At 39.4% G+C, this 24,822-nt stretch overlaps 1 protein-coding gene across 2 annotated transcripts in view; it reads right to left on the bottom strand.

Annotated features, from left to right (window-relative positions):
• NRXN3 (neurexin 3) overlaps positions 1-24,822 on the bottom strand; it is a 1,516,445-nt gene that overhangs the window by 332,376 nt on the left and 1,159,247 nt on the right. For both annotated transcript variants that reach the window (XM_045807717.2, XM_087856158.1), the window contains exon 13: positions 15,386-15,567. In XM_045807717.2, coding sequence (XP_045663673.2) covers positions 15,386-15,567 — 182 coding nt within the window. The remainder of the gene's footprint in view (positions 1-15,385; positions 15,568-24,822) is intronic.

The raw sequence follows: 24,822 nt of genomic DNA, 5'->3' as shown, positions 1-24,822 counted from the left end.
AAGCCCTTGAGTAAGAAGCAGGGATTAATAATGCGTTCCTCAATCATGTACCACCTTTCACTCTTGTCACAATTCAGAGCTCTCAGACACACCCCTAAAAGACAGCCCCCTTCAGAAAAGGCTAAGTAATTGAAGTTTTGTGTGAAGACTCTTAATTAGAGGCAAATAGTTAAGCACAGTCTGACACACCAATATTGTAAAATTATGAATTTAAATATGATAGAAAAATGTGTTATTTTATGCATATTAAATGGAATGTCATATTTTAGGAATGACACACAACTTTCTCCAGAAAAACTAATGAACTCTTCATTTATAAATTACCATTCTGTGTTCAGTATGAGGGTTCTCGAAGAACACAAATAACTTGAACCATTGAGTTGAAATCATTAAATGTGTTATGCTAAATTGCAGATTATATCTATGAAACAGATATGAGAGCCCCAAATATTTCTGAGTGGGCGAACATGTGCCCTTAGGACAGCAATGTAAAAGTCAACTTCTAGGCTCTTCTACACTAAGCTTTATAAACAGCTGTGTCTATGAAAATGTTTGAGAGCTCAGTTTATGTAGAAGATGCAAAGGTATGAGCCCGCACTGTTAACACTTTGGCGTGAGGGGACTCATACTATCGAAGGGCTACAGGAATGGGGCAGGCAAGCGGATGAATGAAGATGCTGAATGATTTGTATGGCAGAGAGAGGGTGGAGACTACAGTGGCTAGAAATGGCATGTCCATAAAAAATGGCAACTGTCCCTTGTCTCTAGCTGGCTGAGGCCACATCAGAACACTGGCCCAGTACAGCTGAACCTTCTAAATTTTTAAAAAGAAACTGGAAATCTCAAATTGTATATGAAATACCTGAATTTTAAAATATATTTGTGTATTGGATGAGGCCCAAGGGACACTAGCGGGGCATATTCCCTAAACCTCTCACATTGAAGACAAGGGACGCCTCGTTCTCTGAGATTAGGAACCAGGACTAGCACGTTGGGGCTAACAGAAGTGCGCTTCTTTGTGCTGAACTGCTGAATACAGGGGAGAGAGAAGGAAGAAAATACTTCATTCCTGCTTTTTTAGCCCGATGGATCCAGGAAGGGAGGAGGTGCTGCTGGAACGACTGCAATAGTTCCTTTTTCAATGCCCCCAAGCAGCTGCCCCGCATATGCTCAGGAATGTACGTATGCTGACCTGGTTCATGACCAGTAAGGAGGGCACAGCTGGCTCGGGCCTCACTGTCAGTCATCAGGAATCAGCAGAAACTCCCCGAGAGGAAATCAAATCTTCCACTACTCTGAAGACAGAAGAGAACAGAACTGTGACTTTTTATGGACACACACAGAAACTGAATGGAAGTTTGTTTCCAGAAGGTGCTATGTGAAAAGCAGTGGTTAGGTTTCTAAAATCCAGCAAGTCTCCGTCTAAGTTTATAAGGTGGCCCTTGGTGGTTAGCAGTAGGGTATGAATTCACAGAACAGTGTGGCTCGGTTGGGGCTTTTAAACAGACACACATACACATTTTTCCTGCCGTGTGAAATGAACTGTTCTTTGTCAATCCTGTGATCTTGGCCTGTGCGGCACAGAGACGTCACTGCACTTACAAAGCCATCTGACCAGCTCACGCATGGAAAACCACGTGCAGAGAATTTGGCATCAAGTCTCACTATTTCGCAATATCCGTTGTTTTCTTGGAGAGAGACACGAGGGCTCCTCTGCGTGCCTCACTGAGAAGTTTGGTTTTCCTGCTAGGGTTGGGGCTTATACTCAGGGTAGTTCCTTGTTAATATACTATTTATATCAAACACTCACTTTTTACAGAGAAGCAATTTGTGGAAACATACAGAAAACTTTCCCATAGTGCCTTCTATGTTCTTTTACACCCATTATAGAAAGTGGGTGTTTTGTTTTGTTTTGTTATTTAAAAGGAGAGAGTTAATGGTAAGTTCTCAGTTGCGAAGGGGGTCTGTTACAATATGGTGAATCCCCAATTTCGGATGAAACACATTTAACTGTTCTTTGGAGAATCATTGTAAAATTAGCATTCTCAGAGTCTGCAGAGACCTAACTCAAATAAAAGATCATGATTTAGAAAAAGGAAAGAAAAAGACTTGAATGGTGTTCCCAGAGCTGACTTACTGTGTCTGCATTTCGGTCCAATGTTTGCCTGTGTTTAACGCACACACACAGCTTGAAGAAGGAAGCACACACTCTGTGTTTTGCAGTGTTTGGGTGTGAATCAAAGGGAAACATGTGGTCCCATTCTGTTTCCTGTGGCATTCAGTGAAGTGAAGGGAAAAACCTAATTGGTACTGATACTGTCACCACAGAGGGTGCTCTTGTCATTGACTGGGTTTGGGGTCTGGGAGCCCTAGGTCAATATGTAGACAGGACGGTATAAGCAGGCTTGGAGAGTATACTGGAAACAGTGCAGTCTATCTCCCAGGGAGGGTGAATTTTCATTTGATTTTGGTCTTTGTCTTTTTTTTTTTCTTCTTCTTCTTCTTCTGCGTTAGTACTATTTGGATGCCTCTAGCAATTTGCTGTCTGTGAAATACAGATGGATGTTCTGAAGGAATCCTGCACGATTACAAAATAAAACAATAGGAATGGCCACGGCTGTTTCAAAGAAAAAGGAACAGAAATTGAGGGTAAAGATGTTATTCCTTTTTGTTTCATTTTGGTACTGAAAACAAACTAGAGTGGTCATTAATGGTGGTCTCAGTAGAACCAGCTGGTGAGAGGGCCCTTTGCACTTTTTTATTTTTTTATTTTATTTTTTTTTTAATTTTAAGAGTAAGAGAGGTTCACATGCAGATCTGGGAAACAGAGAAAAGTACAAGGACAGAAATGAAAGTGTGGTGGGGATTTGCCAGTCTCTTAATATGTCAATTAATTAAATATATAGGACATTGCATTTTCAGCAAATTCTGCAGAACCCAGGTTCTGATTGCTTGTACCCATTAGAAGGTAAGCTCCATGCAAACAGGGAGTTTGTCTATCTTGTTTACTCTTGTATCGCTGGTCCTAGAACTTACCTGACATATAGTAGCAGCTGGTTGAATAAATAAATGAATGAACCGTCTTTCACTAAAGTAGGCTGGTAATTTTTGCCTGCCTGGCTAATTTTAACTTGGCAAATCTATTCCTCCCACCTGCCTTTTTTCTAAAACCAAGTTTGTCATGTTATACTTCTTGCTATATACCCCTCTTTCTATTCTCAGCTAAACCTCAGGGAGATTTTTGTTTTATTTTTAAAGATAACTGCTCTTTGTGGGTAGTCAGGGACTTGACCCAATGCCCCTTCACAGTGCTTTGGGCAACATGTCACACCAAACTCATTTTCCTCTTTCACACTTTAGTATCGAATTTAAGCTTTGCTGTTTAGCCATGCAACAAAACCAGCTCCAGTATTGCTGATCTAAGTAGCAAACATGAAAGCCTATTAACCTTAGGAATTAGGCATCAAGTCAGGGGCAAGTTGAATGGAATCTGCTCCCACTCCAAGAAATGTGATTTCCAGTGTAAAGGTCTCCCTTTCAAGTTTTTACTCTGTTCTGCCACTAGACATTAGAAGCTAACAGGCCAGCGGATGACAGCTTGGCACTGTTGTGAAGATACTCATACCTGGTTTTAAATTAGAAATACAAAAATTAAATACTGCCTGCAGGGAGACTAAATGTGACTCCGTATTATTTGAGATCATTTAGGGTTTTCAAGCAGGGATATTTGAAGACTTCTAATATGGTACTTATCACACTAAAATATGAAATGCATTTATCTAGTAATCTCTGCTCAGATATACTACATTCAAAAGGATTTGTGTTAAAATTTGGGGAAAAAAGTTACCTCTGAGCTTCTCATCGCACCATATTGCATTTAAAACCTCAGATCAGTTTCCAAGCCTGTTTTGCATAGGGATGTTTAGGAAAGTGGTTTGGGAGTAACTGGGTGCCTTAATGCCGTTGAGACAAAAACAAATACTGGAGAGCAATAAAATGTAATGTAAAATGGAGAGGTTCTTTGAATCCCAAAAGAAAGTGACCTAATTCCAATTACATATTCTGCTTTAGCCAAAATGCTGTGCTCCATCGCTCTATTTCTGTTTACCATTCTTAACTGTGTGGATCAAAAAAAAAATCACAGGCGCTATTAAATTCACCACATCTGACTGTAATATTGAGTAGGTAATTATCAAGAGCAGTATGTATGACATTAGAATCAAACACACCAACCACTATTTCATCTTTTTTCCTTCCCTTAACACTAGGAACAAATAGCTACTTAATCCCCTGAGATTTAGATTCTTAATCTCTAAAATTGAGGCAATCTCACCAATTGGACAGTGGTGTGAGCACTGAATGAGCTCTTATATTCAAAGTGGCTAGCACAGTGACTAGACAATGACTAAAACAGCAAATGCAGGAGTGATTACAAAAATAGGCATGCCATCAGGTAAGAATGTGAATTTGTAGTGATGAGGTCAACCAGTAGAGTTTATTTCCAAAAGGGTTTACTAAACCTACGTACTGTAGTTTGCATATAAGAAAGGGCTGGATAATTTTTGATCATGAGCAACATTTGTAGGTATCCAAGCTAAAATGATGATAAGGGTAATCAGATTCTGTGCCTCACCACACAAGGTGATCAGTGGGACCAGGGAGTCTGTTCTTTGGGGAACTATATGCAGTATGACCTGAAATCCAAACACCCCCCCCCCAAAGTGATGCTCCAAGGGGTGAGCTGCAAGGTCTGACGATAGATACCAGATAAAAACAGCATTTGAGACCACAGCCGTTCATGAGCTCTCACAGTGGGGCCATTCACATCCTGGCTCTGATCTGCCATTTGCCTGGTTGCTAATCCTCTCATTGAAAACTACAACTGCCTTAGCATCTCTTAGGTCCTCATTTTCAGGTCTCCAACCACAATCTCTTAGGCACCAACAGCTTTGCTGCACACATATATGATCTTAGCTCCTTTGGAGATCTTTCAATGGTAACAGGGCCCGTTCACATGCATTATCTCATTTGATCTTCCCCACAATGTTATGAAGCTGGCAGAATAGTGTCTATTTCTCCACCGTTCACATAAGATAACTGCTAGCTCGTGGAGTCTTCTGACTCTTAGTTAGCAAAGCCCATGACAACTACTAAGAGGAGAAGCACAGAATGACTACTGAGGAGACTGGAATGACAAAGATTACATGCTGTAATAAATACCAATAAAGACAAAGAAGACATCCAACAGTCTGATGGCACATAAAAGAGGTGTGACTAAAAAGTATGGAAAAACCGGCTCTATGGCCACTTGTGTTTGAAAACCTCTCTTAATCTTCTGGATCTCTGTAACGCTTCACCATCTAGGTTTTCTCTGACCCTCTCGCCTTTTCTTTTTTGCTTCCTTTTTTTTCCTCCTTCATTTTGGAAAGTTATGTACATTCTCTACAAGTTCCTACTCATTTATGTCCCTGTAGATCTTGGTAAGCCTCCGTTTCCCTTGTCATTTCAGGCTGCAAATTTTCAAGCCCCTACCCCTGCGCACGTGTCTCATCTGAGTTCATCATGGATTTCCAGCTGGAAATCTCTAGATTGACTCTCAGATGCCTTATGTATGTGTTGCATCACTAACATCAGACTCTGACTGCCTTAATCTAAAATTCATTTTTCTTACACGTGCCCTGTTTTACTGTTATTATTAATGAAATTCAACCTTCCCAGTCTCTTAGATATTTCTTAACTTCTCTCCCTTTCCATCCAAGCATCTGGCAACACCTGTTGATTCTCTCTCTGGGATCAGTATCCTTTTGTTTCGTCTTCATTACCTTCTTATGATCGGCATCATGGGCTAAGTCCTTGAAGATATTTTTCCTGGACTACTTAAATAATAACCTTCTATCTACTTTCCTTGAACCCACTGAAAACTACTCGTTCAACAGAGTCAAAATAATCTTTCTGAAAATTAAGCTTTGGGCATATCATCTTCTGCTCATAGACTTCCAATGTCTTCTCATTACTTTAAGAAGCCATCTGTCAGTATGGCATTCAAGTCCTCCTCACTATGGGTCTAAAGTACCTCAAAAGAAAACACACACACACACACACACACACACACACAAACCCCTGAAAATATAACTATCATGAATTTGGCATGAAATTGTTACTCATTAAGCATTTTCATACATGTTATTACAAATCTCCATATAGACTTGCATGGTGGCATTACTACTCGTATTCCTATCTCCATTTTACAGAGCAGTCAAATAATTCATCCAAGGCCAGAGAGCTGGTTGGGAGGCAGAGCTAGATCTTGGAACACAGACCACTTGCCTCTAAAACATATGCTCTTTCTGCTATTCCACACTGTTGGCCTTTTCCCTCAAGACATTTATTCTGATTCAAATTGAGCGCTTCACAAATTTGGGAACGTAGCCTGTACTTCCTTCCTTTGAGGTAATACTCATGCTGGTATCTTCATCTAGCATGTTCCTTCATCAGGTTCCATCAGCCACAAACCGTCCCACCCTGTCTGTGTTCATTTCTTCATCTTTACAAACTATACTAGTCTTACCTTCCTTGGCATCTACCCGAGGCTGTCTGAAAACAGCCACGTGTGCAATTTTTATTTCCCTCCTTGATGTTAAACTTTACATCTCCAACAACCCCAAATAAATTGCTGTTCTACAAATACATGTTGAATTAAAATGATCACCAGTACACTTTCTACTCTGAAAATGTCATTAGGAGTGTAATAGTAATTAAGAGTCAGAACTGGATTTGAATGCCTGCTCAGTGCTCTCTTGGGAAATTTCTTTAGCTTCATTAAACATCAGTTGCCTCATTCATAAAGTGAGGATATTAATAGTGACTACCTCATTGAGTTGTTGTGAGTTCATAATAAGATGATGTAAACAGAATTCTTACGCAGTGTCTGGTCCCTGGTACTTTGTCAATCGATATTAGTGGTATAAGTGATAATAATGGTAGTAGTGTACGATGATTTACTTATGGTCTTAAGTAAATGTAGGGAATAATCATCTGTGTCATTAAATTACCTGCCATTTTACAGAAAACGGAGTAGAAAAATAAGCAAATTAAAAGCGGTTAACTAAGGAGTCAAGGGTAGAATAAGAGACTTAATTGCCAATCATCTCCTGTCATCCTATGAAATGACTTCAGGATGAAGGTTAGCTTGATCGATCAACAGAGCTTATCTAAATGTCTTTAAGTGATTCCAGGCTCCAAAGGTGTCATCTCGGGCTGGGAAACGACAGGTCTGGCTGTCAGAACTATCTTTGAGGCTAATATGGTTATACAGTTCCCTCTGCCATCTCTCAGGGACACACTAACAAGTTGAAACAGCAGCAGTGACAGCATCAGGATCTAAGCATATGATGCTATGGAGTGGGTGGCTGATGAATTCCCCCATTAATACGCTGAGCTTCTATGTCTTCTGAATGCAGGCAGGGATCTAAAATTCATCATCTATAGCTTCAGGGAGTCAACGAGTTATTTCTTGCCCTGTTGCAGTGAACAATACCCCAGGAGTAATGACTAGTAACAGTGTAAGTGGTGGGTCAATGAGATAACTCATCCAGCCGACAGTGTTAAGGTAGGCCTGCCAGCAAGTCATATGAGCCCCAGCGCTCACGTGATGGTACCTAGAGTTTGCCTTGCTTGCTGCACTTCAAGTTCACATGCCTAAAAAGCCTCTGCTATTCGGAATTTGTTTGGCTATCTGATAACTGCAGTAATATAGGATGTATGCCGCGAGGCTGGCTTCAATCAGTAGCATCGTGACTTCTCTTTAGAATTTTCTATCACTTAAATTGCAATCTCAGAAACCGGATTAAAGTCTATTTGTTATTTCGGAAAATAAAATATATTGTTTTTTCTCTGACTTAATTTTTCCTAACTGATGAAAAAGTACCAATGATATTAAAAGTTATGCATAATTAAAAGCTCACTATATGTCAGGAGCGATGCGAGCGTGTTACATACATCATCTCATGATGCGTCGCAAACCTAATTTCTCATCGCTTAATTACTGTGGTCTTTCAAGTCTGTTAGCTCTCTGTGAGCACTGTATGAGCCAATATTGATTACAGTATCCCCCAAATGTAGCACTTTGCCTGGCACATAAAAAACACTCAATGTAAATATACTGGTTGATGTTCATGAGCGAAATTCTCTGATTCCTAAATTTTCTAAATGCCTATTAGGTATGCATTGAGGATTCTGAAACATGACTGTGATCAGTTAATAGAGAATCGCTGATGTAAGTAATAAATGGGAAAGATATGGCTATTTGGCCTCTGCTTCTCATCATTGTTTATTACCCATGAAATATTTTCTATACATTTTGTCAACGTGATTTTTATGACTATATTATTATACATTTGATCTATACACTAAATTTATCCTTTACTTTTCCTGCATATTTTGAGGAATCAAAGTCTATGACATATTTTTCCTTGTATATGTGCTTTTATGTTTCCAGTTTACTTGATGGTGGCAGCTACTCATCCCCACTCCATCTGGCTGGACCCTCATGGGGACGCCAGTTGCAGCAAGGACTCTCTCTGGGCTCTGTTCATTCCCAAGTGTAGGGCCAGGCTGTTTACGTCTTTATCTGGTGCCCGTGGTGGGTCTCAAACCTTTGCCTAGAAAGGTTCTGCTCTCCTAATGCTGCTGCTTATTATGGCTTTGTCCTCCTACTCCCTTCGGCAAGATGGGATATTTCCATTCTCCGTGGTTCATACAAGAGAAGAAGGACCTTCAGGGCAAGGTGAATTACACATTTACTGCTGAGGGTAGAGCCCTCTGGAACATTATACTGAAGGGTAGTGGAAGCACACTGCATCACCTTGTGTCACTGTACAGAGACACAATGCCCTACAATGACATGCCAAGGAAGCTCCATGTCATATCCTGTTGACCTAACCAGGTCTCTCATGGAGGGACCTGGCTTCTTCACCCTGTGCTTACAAGACACTCCCAAAAGTCTCAATTGTGAATCTCATTAATTAAAAAACAATTGCTTTCAATCAGATTAAACAGGAATTTGTTTTCAGAAACAGTCTTGGCAGGCTTTTAAAAATATTTAAAATGGGACTCTACTTTTAATTTTAAAACACTCTTCCTTTCACTACTTTTTTTTCCCTTTATTGAAGTTATTGCCTTCCAGATATGTCATCGAGAAATCCACCATCCTACATTTGTGCAGTTTTTTTTGTCGACAACAAACAACTCCTAAATACTTTATTCCATCTGAACCTCAGGAAAACCCTGTAGTGTAGTATTTTTTGTGCCCATTTAAAAGAAGAGGAAGGTGAAACCCACGGCAATGATGACTTGCTCACAGCCAAAGGACTCACCGGATGCTGAAACTCAAATCCACATCTTTTGATTTCAAATTAAATACATTTTTCCACAATGGCATGCTGCCCCTTGAAACCGAGTGTGCCGTCAAAGTCAACAGATTTAGACAGAAAGACTTCGGGAATAACAGAGTTTGGAGAAAGCACACCCCCACTCCCATGCAGGGGCTGTGTCTGGTCCAGCCTGTGTAAGTGCTCACTTCATCAAATCCCCACTTCCACTCCCCTCTCCCACCGTCTTCTCCAGCTCTGCCGGGATGGAACGGCTAAGCTGGAAGCTGCAGAGAAGATCCCCGACAGGCCCTCTCCACAGAAGTGGCTAATGATCTGGAAAAGCTCCTAAGCCCAGAAAACCCAAAGAGGCCTTTTTCACGAAGAACAAATAGCAATGAAAGGGAATACAGAGCCAACCCGCAACTCACAGCACTCCGTGGGAAACAAAATTGCATCTGTTGGACACCTTTGTTGTTTTCTTGTTCTTTCCCTCTCTACTTGCATTACTAGTCTCAAAAATGCCAACATGCCTCTGTACTCATCTGCAGACTTTCCCAAACACAGTTCCCTACATCCAATCCAGTTCTGCCACTGGCCAAATCCAGACACAAATCTACCCACCTGACCTCACTGAAGATTAACTCAGCAGATGTTGATGGTTTACTGTAAATAGCTCACACACAGACAGCCGAATGAAGCGCCCGGGCCAGCAATTTATAGATGCAATAGATGTGAGGAACAGACCGTTTATCATAATTCAGCTTTGCTCCCATTTATTCTCCAGGAGTCTCTCCAAATGCTATAAATTACAGAAAAACAATACTGTACATACCAAACTTAATAAATATTCTATTTCCCCAAACATGGCACTGAGAGAATGCTGGGAGCCTTTTATTTGGGGTGGGGGGGATAGTTTTTGCAAGGAGAACACTCTGCCATTATGAAAAGGGGGTAAGTCAGGACAGCGGTCCTCTCACTTCTCCTACCTTGTTTTATCTAAGTATCTACATTCTAAGTCAGGATAGAAACAGCTGGAGAAGGTTATAGATTCTTGTCAAACAAAACAGATGCCCTGACACATAAATTTTCACTGTTCCTGAAAGGTTCATAATTAAAAAATGAATCCAAGAGGATTTACTGTAAATTACACACAGGGAGAAAGAAATTAATAGCATATCTTTTTTACGCCCTGTATTAACTACACAAAGAAAAGCTAATTGATGCCCAGTTATGCCCGACCTTCTATTTTGTAGGTGGTGAAGGGAGGTTGTCAAGAGTTCCATGAGAGAATAGCAAGCACTTCATGGTAATCCCTTCTCTGGTCCTATTCAATTTTTTCCCTATTGGATGAATGAAGGTGAGTGTAACATGACACGGCTTCAAAGAGCCTACATGGGAGGTCAACAGGCAGATGTCACTTCCAAGGAATAGCAGCTTCTCTCCAAATATTGAGCAAATTAATTCCTCAACAATAGATTTCAATGGAGGAAACATATTTGAAGTAATATTTCTTTACAAATCCCTCTGCCCTAAGACACACTCTCTCCATGGCATTTCATTGCATGCATACATACTGCAAGCAAAGATCTTTTTGCCTTTGCCAGACACGTTTCATCTGTGCTTTCATTAACATTACGATTAATAATTGACACAGAAAATAGTGCATCATGGAAGTGTGAACCCAAAATGAAGAAACATAAGCTAATTTGAAGCAAACCATCTCTAAATTATTTTAGATCTCCTAGTCTTCTCTGATTTTTTTTTAAATGATCTAATTCTTGTCTTGTTCAACACTTATTGTCAAAGCCTACTTAACCACCATGAGGCTCTGTGTGAGTGGGAAGACTTTAAGTTTAAATGAAACCCCAAAAGAAAGAAGAAAAGAAGAGCCTCTGGTCCTTTGGCCAGAACAACAGAAATTCTGAGCAAACTGAAATGGGAAAAAATGTACCGACAGCACATACCCCACCTCTGTCTTGGTGCCCCTTTCTTTACATTAATTCTTCACCTGAAGGCGCCAATACCTTCATTCTGCTCAAGCTTCCTCCTGCCATCCTCTCAAGTGTCGTATGCCCCCAAATTAGTCCTGTTCCTTTCTCCTTTCTCCCCAACCCTCCACACAAAACTCAAATTCTGTTAGAGTAGCTGACCTTGGCCTCCTGTGAGAAGGATCATAACAAGACTAACAACTTTGAACCAATTAGCAAATGATTCAAGGGCTTCCAGGGGAGAAGGAGCTCAAGAAGATTTCAATTTTCCAAAAGAGTTTTTAAATGTGTGGGCATTTCAGGATGACCAAGGGAAAAGAAGTGGGAAAGTCCAGGGAGGATCGCAGGTAGCCTAGAGCAAGTGTAATCCACGCAGCATGCATCAGTCGCAAGTCCCATTTCAGTGCAGGGGGCAGACTCCCTTGCTGGAAGTCAGAACTCTTACTTGCTGGATTTGCCTGCTGCTCTCAGAACTCTTTCCACCCACTTTAAAGCTTGAGGTGAGGAAGTGAGAGGTCCTCAGAGCTGGCAGACAAGAGGAAGCCTCTTTGCCATTCCTGCTTGGGGGACTCCACAGAAAGAAGGTCTGTTCTAGAAAGGGCGCTCACCTCAGGGTCAGACTCCTTGGTGTTCTTGGAAGAGCATTTTCTCTTCCTTCAAATAGGCTAAGTGGGGGGTAAAAAAGGCTTGTTCCAACGACAGAGTTACTGCAGCTCAAAAAACTTCAGGAATTCCTAGGACTTGCCTTGAGTGCCAGCTAATAAAACACACATTCTCAATCTTTCCTGCTCTCCCTCCCCCTCCCCCTCTTTCTTCACCAGGTACCTGCCCCCTGGTCACTTGCTAATTTCTGAGTTTATACTTTATTTTTGAGCAATTTAGGAGCTTGGCAACCAATCAGAACTTGCACCAAGGTACCTACTCTTGGTTGTTTCCACAACCAACAGTCACATTGGAAGAATGAAGTTTGCCCACATATGACCCCTTGCTAAGAGCACATCTCCAGGCAGACAGGTCCTCTTCCCCAGGCCGAATGCCTCCTTCCTCCCCTCCCCTTCCCCAGGATCCGCCCTGCCTCCCTCTCCTCTTTGTGTCTGCCATCACTTCTTCTTTTCCTCTGGTGGGTTTCATAGATAAACTGCAAGCAGGAATGGAACCTTCTGCCTCCTGCCCAACCCTTTCCACTTTCCTTGATGGTCCTTAAATTATTTTCTTTTTGAGCAATGTTCTTCAGTACAAGGAAACAAGCTACGTTCATTAAACGAATCCATGTTTTACAGATTGTAAAAGTCACATAAAATTATCTTAGTAGGTATATATGGCTTCCTTTTCCTGGTGCATCTATGTAAATATCCAAAACCAGAAGCAGGTTTTGGAATCAAGTCTCTAGATCTTCTACTTGGATTCCTTTATTCCTGAGTGTGGTAAGGAACCTTCCCTTTGCTTTGCCCACTCTGACCTCAGGTTTTATCGCAGGCTTTTTACATCTGTATGAAGAAGTTTGCAGTCTAGAGCAGGGGTCACCAAAGTACAGCCTGCAGCCTGCTTTTATAAATGAATTTTGACTGGAATACAGTCACACAGTATTTATCTGTGGTAGACACCAGAGATAATCCACTAGGGAATAAAAAATGGTTTATAATTATTACACCAGTGAAGGGATCCCATGCTCAAGAGGGCCATGAGCATGTCAGGACCATTCTAGAAGAATGTGGTTTCTCCACATTGTACGGTCTCTCTTTTCTCTAAGAAGGTCAGATGATGGCAATCTGATTAAGGGCACTCTGTAGGGATTTTCTCCACTGTCTATGCAATGACATAGCATCACTGGAAAAGGTCCACAGGACCCAAGTGGGTCTACACATTTTGATGTAAAATTTCTTCTTTTTTTGCTGTTAAAAATGTTAAAACGGAATGCTATGGTTCCTCCTAGAAGTTCCCAGGATCCTCATATCCCTTTTACAAAAACAAAACATTTTAAGTAAACTTTCGGAAAATAAACATTTCTCTTAAAAGTGGAGATGCTCTATAAAACACGAATGGGGAGAAATGGATAAACTGGTAGCACATTATCTGACTCAAAAAAGATGTTCATGGCTGTGCCAAATCATATTTTTCTTAGTAAGTCACACTGAACAAAAAAAGATAAATCACAGTGAAAATGGAAGCGAGCTGGTAATAATAGCCTAGTTATAGCTGCCATGAAATAGTCATTAAGTTATATGCAGCATAAATCTCAGAGAGTTGTGTAACTTATGGTGGTTTTTATATAGGCCAAATAAAGATAAACCATACAAACTATGGCTGCTTTTCTCTGTGCTCCTTGGCATGACTTTTTAAAATGCTTGAGCTCAGGCTCATAGGACCATATGGTTCTTGAAGCATCTGAGAAAGCATCAAGGTTCACAACTCCGTTAAGGCCCCTCTTTCACAGTTTGAAGGTGACCATTCCTAACCAGCCCTTCCCTGCACTCTTGCCTGGTTCTGGCTCACACAGGCTGGACAGGCTTCCAGCTCAAGCCTTCCACTTCAAGCTGATCCTGTTTCCAAGGCATATTGGAAGAGCAGGTGCTGGAGATGGGCACAGCTTACAGGGCTGAACTGGCTGCTGGTGGTTCCAGCCAGGCACCTCCACTCCGGAGACCAGCAATAAAATCCCACTCTTCTGCCTTCCTGAGTCGACCAGCACATTAGCAAAACTCAGATTCAAAGATGCCCAGCAAAATGTTCCTTTTCCTCCTTTTTGGAGGTTGGTGGTAATCCCCAGTTGATCTTTCCTCTTAACTGCTTCCCCCCCCTGCTATTTAAACTGAATTCTTATTGCTCCAAATTAAATCCATTCTTTCTGGCCTTGTCATTGCTAACTAATGAGAACAATTCCTCTCTTTGCTCCTGGTAGCTGCACTTTGGGTACTTATGGATGAGAATCATATCCTTCTTTAGCCTACTTTCCTAACTGCAGACTGCACAGGTGATAAAATGGGTTAATTGTTGCTATAAAAATATTTTCTATCCTCATAACGAAGTAATTTTTTCCTCCAAATCATTTTAATTTTTTAGAATTGTAGTCTGTTCTTAACAATCTCCAGTGACTGAGGTTGCAGTCCTGTTGGGCTTAGATATACAAGCAAAATGCTGGATACACAAAACACGTGAACATAACAATTCTGGGTTATTGTGCTGTTTCCTTTTTGCCCTACCCACTCTGGCCTCAGTTTTTATCACGTGTTCTTTACACCTGTGCAAGGATGTTTGCAGCCTGGGGCAGAGGTCATCAAAGTAGAGCCAGCAGCCTGCTGCTTCTTCTTTTTATTTTATTTTTTTTTAAAGTAGGTTCCATGCTCAGCGTGAAGCCCAACGCAGGGCTTGAACTCACAACCCTAAGATCAAGACCTGAGCCAAAAATCAAGAGTCAGATGCTTAACCAACTGAGGCACCCAGGACCCTCTGCAGCCTACTTTTATAAAATAAATTTTTATTGGAATATAGTCAAACCCATTGTTTAAAAACATGTAATCTATGGGTATTTTCGCATTATAATGGCAGAGCTGAGAAGCTCTCACAGAGATCGTACCACCTGCCAAGCACACAATACTTGCCACCTGGCCCTTTACAGAAACACTCTGCTGACCTGAAGTACAGGAGGTTATTACCACCCAAGTGGGATTTGCTACTTGTACCAGGTTAAGGCAAAGTACTAGGGAAATCTCTCATTTACACGTAGGCCGTCTGCTAACCCTTTCATGACAGGCCAAACCACACAGCTGAGAAGGGAGTCTGCACTGAAACAGTTTTTCATTTTTTATCCCCAAAGTACCCCATGAGCATCAAGGTTCACGTCTACTGGGACGAACGAGGCTCGACACCGGGACTAACCCTGGGATACGGCTCCAACACACGTAGGCGATTTTTATAACCATGTGCCTCTTTGCCGAGTCTATCTAGAACGTTCCGTTGCAGTAATCTGGCTCACCGACTCACACCAGTAGGAAGACAAAGAAATCCAGGCCAAGGCCCGGTACTCACTATGTGAAGCTGGAGGAAGTCACCGAGGCCCGGAGCACTGTCAATGCGCACCAAGATGCCATCCTTCACGGTGGTGCTGAAGCCCACGGCCAGGCGGTCAGAGCGCGTGCTGGGCCGATCGTTGGCTGGCCAGGTGTACAGGATGAGGCCCCCGCTTTTCCCAAAGATGTAGGTAGCGCCAGCTGCGGAGGCAAGGAGAGAGGGAGCCATCAGGGCCCTGTATCGTGCATTGCCAGCTGCAGGCACACTGTGGAGACTCTGCAGGGGCAGCTGCGGAGAGGGAACGGCCCCCACGCGCCCGTATTTGGCTACTGAGAGGGATGGCATCCAAAGTCTCCAGAGGCGGCTGTCACCCTACATTAAAGATGCAGGCAAAACGAATTAATAACAAAGCAGATGTGAGCGGGAGGCATCCCTAACATCTTCAGTTCCTGCTGTATAAGGGCAGAGGTCAAATAACGTGCTGTCTGAGAGTGTGGGTACATTGTGCCAAACAACTTTCCCGATCTCCTCAACAGCAGAATTGATTTTCCATCTCGGCTAGGGCAGGCATGAGAGAGAAAACTACCTCTTAGCTCTCAGAACATTCTGGTCAGTGGGGCCGGGAGCAGTTCCAGGAGTGCCTCACAAGACTGGATGTAAGGTGTAAGTTCTTTTCCGCTACCACCCCCAAAGAAAAGAAGGCTGGAGACTGAGAAAACCAAGTTCTGCGTTTGCCTATTTCACTATTATGTTGCTATAAAAAATGTGATAAAAATTAATTCCAGAGGCCTTTTAAAAATTAATTTAATTTTCCCCTAGTGATGGTATTTATCTGGTATTATATAACAGCTTCCCTCTCTTTTCCAAATGAAATTTCAAAAAGGAAATATAGAAGACATAGAAAAAAAATCTCTGTGAATTTGGAACATAAGTGGTATTGCCACTTACGAATAGTGGGTTTATCAGTCTTCTTACTATTTATCATCTTTTTACTCTTATTATTTACAAAGCCAGGGATTAGTAAGAATATATTAATTTAAAAATATGTAGAAAACAAACAGGAAGAAAAATAAAATATTTGCATCCCATAAATTTTAAAAGTCTGTTTTTAAAAACAAGTTTTTAAATCTAAATTTGGAGGAAAGCATTTAGATTTGGTAGCCGGAACAGACTACATCATTGTAGTTTCTATGGCTATATGTATGTTACCCATAGTGAGTACTTCCATATGTTACTCATCTCAAAGTTCAAAGAAAAATTGGCAGCAGATTTTCTTGTGTGTTCCCACTGAACATGGTCCAATCCTTGAAACGATCTTAAAGAAGCATTAGATAAGCATTCAGATTTTTTTCAACTTTCCTAAAAATCTCCAGTACTGGTTCACATTCAGTTTACAGGGAATATTGGATTGAATTATGTTGTGTGAAGAAAAAATGAGTTATGCAGCTTATTTAGAAATAATAAAATCAACTGCTATGAGGCTAGAATTAGGAGTATATGTCATATGTCACCCTTATTTTAAGCACTGAACCACATTATACTCTGAGGCATATAGAATCTAATTTGTCCTTTTTGAAAGGTCACTATTCTAGTCCTCCAATATGCTCAGTTTGTATATTACGTGTAGAATAACATTATCTTCCTTTTATGAATGTCTCAATCCTAAGGGGATAGTGTCTGAAAAGACCTCCACAGTCATCTGGAGAATTTGGGACTGTGGTATGCTAAGTTTATGATTAATTCTATATGCAAAACAATATCTACTCCTCACCATCCACAGATACCCTCAATCCTTCTTATAATTTGAAATGTGGACATAATGATTTATCCTTGATATCTATCCATCTGTGAGGAATTTAAATAATTCCCTTTCCTGGAGATGATTACAAATGTCATCGCCACCCTCTTTAGTCTTTATTTGGAAAACTGAAGGTTACTCAGTGATCAATGTACAGAATCACCAAAAATGCAAACCAGCCTGTGACATTTTGTGGCAATTTATAAAATCTTACCCTGCTCTATCCTAACTGTGTAGTGGATTCTGCTACAGAGATAAATCCATACTCTATCAGGAAATAACTTTATCACTTTGTTACAAAAAGAACAAGTCCAAAGTTGATAACAGCAACACACATGCCTGGTGTTTTACAGTTTAAAAAAACCTTTACAAGTTCATTAGCTGGATCTTCACAACAGTTCTACGGGATATTTCATTTGTTAACAATGTTTGGAAACAGACAGACAAGCATCTGACTTAAATAAATGGTACCTCTTTAAGTCTCCAGCCTTCCCTCCTGCCTCCAAAAACCTATCTTCACCATATGCCAAACATAGCTTAGTAAAATTATACAATAAACTATACCAGAGATGTGAAGCTGACTGTGCTTTATTCTTTTCACACGTTCCTATAAGACCAAAATGGAATGAAAACAAAGCAAGAGCCCCCAAACCTTGCATATTTTCAAAAGCTAGTCTGGCCGTCTAACTGTATAAATAAATTTACAAACCCTCTACTCTGCTCGTATTTTTTACCCGTTGACTGTTCAGTAATTCTCAATATAAAGAATATAAAGAGGAAGAATATTTTAAAAGATAAATATACAACTTCTTATATATAGTGGTTAGGAGGTCATCATGGCTTTAATTTTTAAATAAATGAAGAACAAAAACTCACTATTACAATATCAGGGTAGATCAGAAACCAGTCTTAAAAATTATTTTGATTGCTTTTGTTGTTCTGAATTTAGGATGCCACCATGTTAGATAATTCTAACTTTGTAGATGAAAGGCCAAAAAATACAAAGTCCATAGCATATGGCTCATTCTGCCACGTGGGAATAAATCTTAAAATAGGTATTCCTGGTACAGAATTTCCTAGTAAGGGTAAATAAAGACCCTGAATGCCCCCATAGTTCAATGCTGGCTTTAAAGGAAGTTAATTAATATTTACAACTTTCTACTCTGAAAGTTATTTTTCCCCCTCTTTAGTTAGTTTTGCTATCTTGCATGGTTTTTAAAGATAAATATGCACTTTGTTAATTTTAATATAAAACGCCTAGAGTCCTGGGGGAACACAGACTTATTTTGCTTTACATTTTCAAATTAAAAAGTTAATTTTGTTATTTCAAAATGTGGATTACAAATCAACATTTTGGGAACATCCTCAGAACTGTAAGAACCCTCCTTAATCCGTTAAAGATTTTCATTTCCAAGCCAAGCAATATCACATCACATGCTTTCTCCCCTGAGCCTAGTTTCTTTGACTGTTGGTTTCTCACTGTGCTAAGCACGCTGGTACGACGATCATACTCCATTTGTTAACAATCAAAACCATGAACTTCCTGCTTGCTAGCAAAAAGTGATCAATTCAACTGAAGAACAACTGCTATGGTGGCATTTTGACCATTTAACACTGCAGGATTTGCAAGTTTGCAAGCCACCAGGACTGCTGAGTTCCACCAAGAGTATTTCGGGAATGAAATCTCCACAGTGTCACCATTAACCAAGATACGTATACACACCGTTTTCAAACAGTCAACAAATCTGACATGTTATTTAACATGCAACTTCTTTTGTCTCAAAAGCATCAAAAAATGGGTTTGGCTTATTGTTTTTATAATTGGTCAAGCTATTTACTTTGATGGGGCTGATGGTGATATTGGAAGATCCAGGTATGTGAGGGTATGAACATGTATGTTTTGGGGTGTATTCTGTGTGCGATTGGCTGGAGGGAAGAAGAGCATAGGACAGGCTCCACTGAGACCGTGAAGGAGTCCTGGGGAACACTTTAATGTAGTTACACAGCATGCCGATTAAATAGATGATCGATGATTTTCCAAGGAGAATAAAGGATAAAATTTTTTCTAGGTCATACATTTCTCCAAGAAATAGTTCTTAAATCTTTGGTGCATATTACTGCTTATTTTACTAAAATTTAATTATTGATGGCAACTTAACAGTTTCTTATTTAGACCATTCGGATAATTATTACTACTGTTGCTTTGACTTCTTAATCTCATGATCCTGCCATTATGACATTGTTTTCTATTCTTATATCCAAGTAGCGTATCATTTCTTTTTGGCAATTACCACTAGAAATGAATCAAAACCTGTTTAGGATTTATATTCAATATAAAAATAATATATACATACATATGGGTATGCATATGCATATACCCATATGTATGTGTGTGTAAGAAACAAGGAAAGTTTAGTTAGAAAACATAGTAGACTACATGGAATTAATTTATTATTTTCTCCATGAAATAATTACTGATAAAAGGCCCCAGAAATGCATCTAAATATAATGTTGGTTGTTTATATATGTTTTTTCAAAAAAAGAAAACAAAGCAAATCAGCTTTCCCTGAAATATTTTTTGGTTGGTGTCAAAATGGAACAATGCAAGCATCTCCCAGGGGAAACCTGAGAATATTAAATTTAAAGAGAACTAGATAAAATTATCTCATGAACTCATGGACAAACACAGCCTGTAGAATAATAAATTAATAAAATAAATATAAATTCTTGCTGTGCAAACCATCTGGTAGGTAAAGCAAGGTAAGAAACAAGAAGTCACACTCCTCCTCCAGTGCTCTTTGAACATTGCCTGAGAACTTAGTATAAAATCTCAAGACGCCAAGGTAATATATCTGTCTTCCTCTATTATTCAGGCCCCTCATTCCTTATTTCTATTGTATTACTCTTTCATCCACCTTATCTATTATCTACATTTGTGTTCTTTACCGTGAATTGGTAAATCCTTTTGGAAAATAAATGGACGATCAATGACATAAAATATATCACGGCTATAAATGCAAGTTATTGCTGCTCACTTAAAACTATCTTTTATTCAGATCAATTAACCGGATAGCTAACAAAACCCAAATGGAAAGACTCGCAAATGACACATAGCTCTCCTAGCAAACGGAGACGTAAAGCTCAAGGATCTCATAATGACTGATGGTCTGAAAAAAAAAAAAAAAGTTTCTCAATTTCTTTTCCTCATTTGCTCTATGGTTCCCCTTACACACGCCCCTGGTTGTTGTGCGGAGTGTTCATCACGGCAGGACCTTCTATGTTCATAGCACTGCCTGGTTTTCAGATTGTTTTCTTCGAGAGTATCTCATTTGCTCCCTCTTCCCCCAATACCCGCTGCAGTGTCAATGGCAAACATTTTCATTTGAATAAAACAGAAAATAAAGACTCAGGAGATTAAGTGACTTGACCTGGTGTTAAGTGGTGAACCTGGGAGCAGAACCAGAGCTCCTGTTCCTTGACTCTGCCCTCATCTAGCTGTCCTGCCAGCCCACAGCATGAAGCTTCCCGAAAGGAATCCCTGGGGACCAAGAGCTCCACGAGAAGGAGAAAGTGAATAGCGGATAGAAAAACTATGAACAAAACCTCTGCACTACAGAGGAAGCCTCTAGGGAGTACAAAGTAAGTGATACAGATTTTACAAACAGTCCTGCAATGCATTTACTGAATGGATGGTTTATTATGATCTATTTTGTCGACTCTGAATTTTTTGAAATAAACACCAAAACTGATGATAAAGAAGCCTTAAATAAAGCAAAACTGAAGGGGCTGAACGTTAGGAGAGAAATTTCATCTATTTGAAAGAACATCCTTTATCTTTGGCAAAGAAATGATCAGATTTACTGCTCAGCTAACTGAGAAACTGACAACATTGCCTAAGAGTCAAATATATAATCAGAGAGAGCCAAGCCCCATTTCTTAAACAATGCTCAGGCAAGGTGAGGGTTCCCTCCATCTGGGGCAATTTTTTCCCCTTTCTTGAAAGAAGAATGATTAAAACCAAAGGGCATTAAGCCAGGAAACACAGAGGCAACATTTCAGAGCATGTTCCGGTATTCTGGAAGAAAAATTGCAACTCAAAGACTTCCTGGCAGAACCAATACTGATTCCAGTTTGGTACAAAAATCTGCTTGGTAATATAGGAACTCAAACTTACGCACTGGGTGAGTTATATATATTGTATCCAATGCCAAATCTTCCCTAGAAGTTGGTGGGAGAAAAATATAAAGCCAATAAAATTCTACCTATTAACCTATTTTTCTTTAGAAATAAAAAGAGCACACTACCATTTAATTCCAGTAGTGAGTATTATAAAAAAAAAGAACCATGTTTCATGGATGATTACATGTACAAGCCCTATTTTGGCAAATATGCTTGGTTGGACCTTTTCATGAGAATGTTATCGTGACTTTTCCAGGGGATCTTAAGAGGAGCCAAATAATTATGCTATTTCCAAAACTGATACGAATAACTGAGATGGCCTCCTGCTATGATTTCTTATACACACACCTGTACTCCCCCAAATTCCAAGTAAAATAAAATCACACTTAGTTTCTGGGCACATTCATGACTGCTAACAAAGACACTATACTTTCTGAGTCTTAGAGATAATGACATTTTTAGAAACACATTACATCAAACATTTTTTTGCAAAGTTATTTTTACTCATCAGATTCCAGGACTCTTCCACTAGGCAAAAATTGATTAGTGATAGAGTTTACAAATGTTTTCCACATTGAAAGTGATCTAAAAATAAAGTTTCCAGGGATACGTTTAAATTCCCCTTGCTTAAAAAAGAATTTTCATGAACTTGTTGTTATTGCTGTTGTTTGTCTGGGGCAATTAATTTTTTCACAAATCTTTGTCCTTAACAATACTAATTATAATACTAATGTTAATACTAATATTAATACTTCTGCTAACTCCGTGTAGGAATCATTTATTATATAATATACTATAATACAATATTTCAAATTCCTATACCTTTTACTTAAGATATTTTTGCTGTATTAGTTTGTTAGGTCTACCATAAAAAGGTAACACAAACTGGGTGGCTTGAACAAAAGAAATTTATTTCCTGCAAGTCTGGAGGCTAGAATTCTGACATTGAGGTGTCAGCAAGGGGTTGATTTCTTCAAAAACGGCTGTTTTCTCCCTGTGTCATCACATGGCCTCCTGTCTTTACCTATATTCTAATTTCTTCTTCTGAAAAGGATACCAGTCATATTGGATCATCACCCTCCCTGCAAAGACCTCATTTTAATTTATATACCTCTTTAGAGACCCTATCTCCAATTACAGTAACATTTTGAGACACTAGGGGTTACGACTTCAACATATGAATTTTGGGGACACACAATTCAGTCCATAACAGTTACTTTCCCAGTTTTAAAGATGAGGGAAGCTGTAGAATGGGGTGAAATAACTTGTTTAAGATCTAGTAGAATCGGGGATTTAATGGAGATCTACCTAACTCAATGATCTATGTGCTTTCGTTATGCCAGCCCGTATCCCTAATACGCTTACCTTTTACCTTTACCTGTATATCTGACTGAAGATGAAGAGAAGGACAATGGCTTCCTAACTGTGCCCAAAAAGCAAAGCAAAACAAAACAAAAGAAAACCGCAAACAAGATGGAAACTCAATGCCCTCACAATAGAAATGACAGTAGAGGGGTGATCATTTTATTTTATTTAAATGACAGTGACTTAATATGAGCTTGCTCTCCACAAAGTCAGACAATAGGTTGCTCCTCATTAATTACACCACACTCCTAAAAATCTAAATTCTGAAGGGGTGGACTCTATATGAGGTTTATTTCAGAGACTATTTCACAGCCAATTTAATTTAACTTTCATAACCAAGCTTGTTTCTTACATAGCAAAACAAAGTAAGTCCTAGGAAATTGCACAGTGTTCAGGTTTAAGGAAATAAATATTAAGTTTTATTGTCAAACCAAATGAAAATCCAGAACCCTTCTGTTCCATGAGCTCCTGGAGGACAGGGCTGTTTAATTTATCTATCAACACTGAATGCTCGGGAAATAAATGCTGTTGAATTAATCAGTAAAACCCGGCTCACCTATATTTTCATATCTTCACACTGTCATTCAGGTATCTGCCCATTAATCCTTCTCAGCTTTTTGTCATTTCATCTCAATGTGGAAATATTTTATAAATACTCATCAATTAGGGTTCATAACATTTCCCAGGTGGAGAACAGAGCTTCCAATTTATGAAAGAAACCTAACCACAAAAACGTTTGAATAATTTTTCTTTGGTGAATTTTTGGCAGGCTCAGAGAAGAAAATCACACCCATCTTTCGTCAAATTGTTTTATGTTACCCCTCAGTTCCTAAACCACATGGCAAACCATTTTTAGTGGTATTCATATATATATCTATGAATACATCTTAGATTTACCCTAACAAGAATATACAGCAGAAAAGCAATACAACAATTTAAGAACAGCAATGTCATTATTCTATCTTACATATGATTGTGCAAAGGCCATATATACATTTGTCCTTAGGCAAAATATAAATGCATGAAAAGAAAAATAAAAATGATCATTTTATAATTACTCACAGACTTTTCTGTAGCATTTTTTAAGAAACTCATTCCTTCTGATGACATCTCATGGGACATAGAATAAAAGGGAGGTTCAGAGTGCATTCATCTGCCTCTTTTTCCTCTTTTTATTCCACAGCTTTGAAATACCTTCTCTAATAAGAGCAATCAAGGGATTTCTAAGTACTGAATATTCTCTGAAAAAGAAATACAGATGAAGACCAGTTGCTTACTTCTAGCGCTTTGATTTAAATGCTGGATTTATATGGACTTCACACTTTCAAGGAACCAGGGACTATAAACAGATGACTTTGGTGTATTCGTGGCTCTAATTCATACAGCATGATTTTCCTGGAAAAATTAGCTAATATTTTTAAGGGTATTGATTCTTACTTCTGAGATACAGATCCTTAATCATAGAACCCATGTCAGAATTAAGCAAAAGGAAGAAACTTCAACTATTATGGTCCCTTCTGCTAGTCGATAACAATCATTTATCTTCACTGTGCCTCAGTTTCCCCATTATTAAGAGGTGATGATACTTCTCCTACCTCCTCATCTCAAAAAATGGCTTAAGTAAGCATCACAATAGTTACCATGTATACTATACAGAACTCGAGAAATAATTTAGTTTTTCTGTTTTATGGTGATCACCTCAAAGTGAAGAGACTGCCTAAAGTTTTGGTATCTGTAGAATTTAATTATTCTATATTCCCAGTACATCTTCCTTCTTTGTCTTGCAACATTAAGCCCCTTCATATAGAAATACTATTTCCTCCCATACCAATCAGGTGATTTCAGTGGAAACGGTCTGTTAAAAATCTTTAACAGACTTTGTCCCTTACATACACAATTGGTTAGCTAAGGCATGATAAATAAACCCAAGTTGGACCAATTGGAGCATTTCACTGAAGCATTATTATTTTTTTTGTAACCTGGAAGAAGAGGAACACTCCATCAGTTTCTCTGATGATCGAGTTATTCATAAGTGGCACACAGCTGCCATGGCCCTGTTTCCTATCATAGGAAAAAGCTTGGAAAAAAATAAACCCTGGCCCAAAGAGTGAAG

Source organism: Ursus americanus, chromosome 26 (genome assembly GCF_024610735.1).
Source record: "Ursus americanus isolate L20-20 chromosome 26, mUrsAme1.1.p, whole genome shotgun sequence".
NCBI lineage: Eukaryota > Metazoa > Chordata > Mammalia > Carnivora > Ursidae > Ursus > Ursus americanus.
The sequence above is the reverse complement of the archived record's forward strand: the minus strand, read 5'-3'. Positions and strand labels throughout refer to the sequence as shown.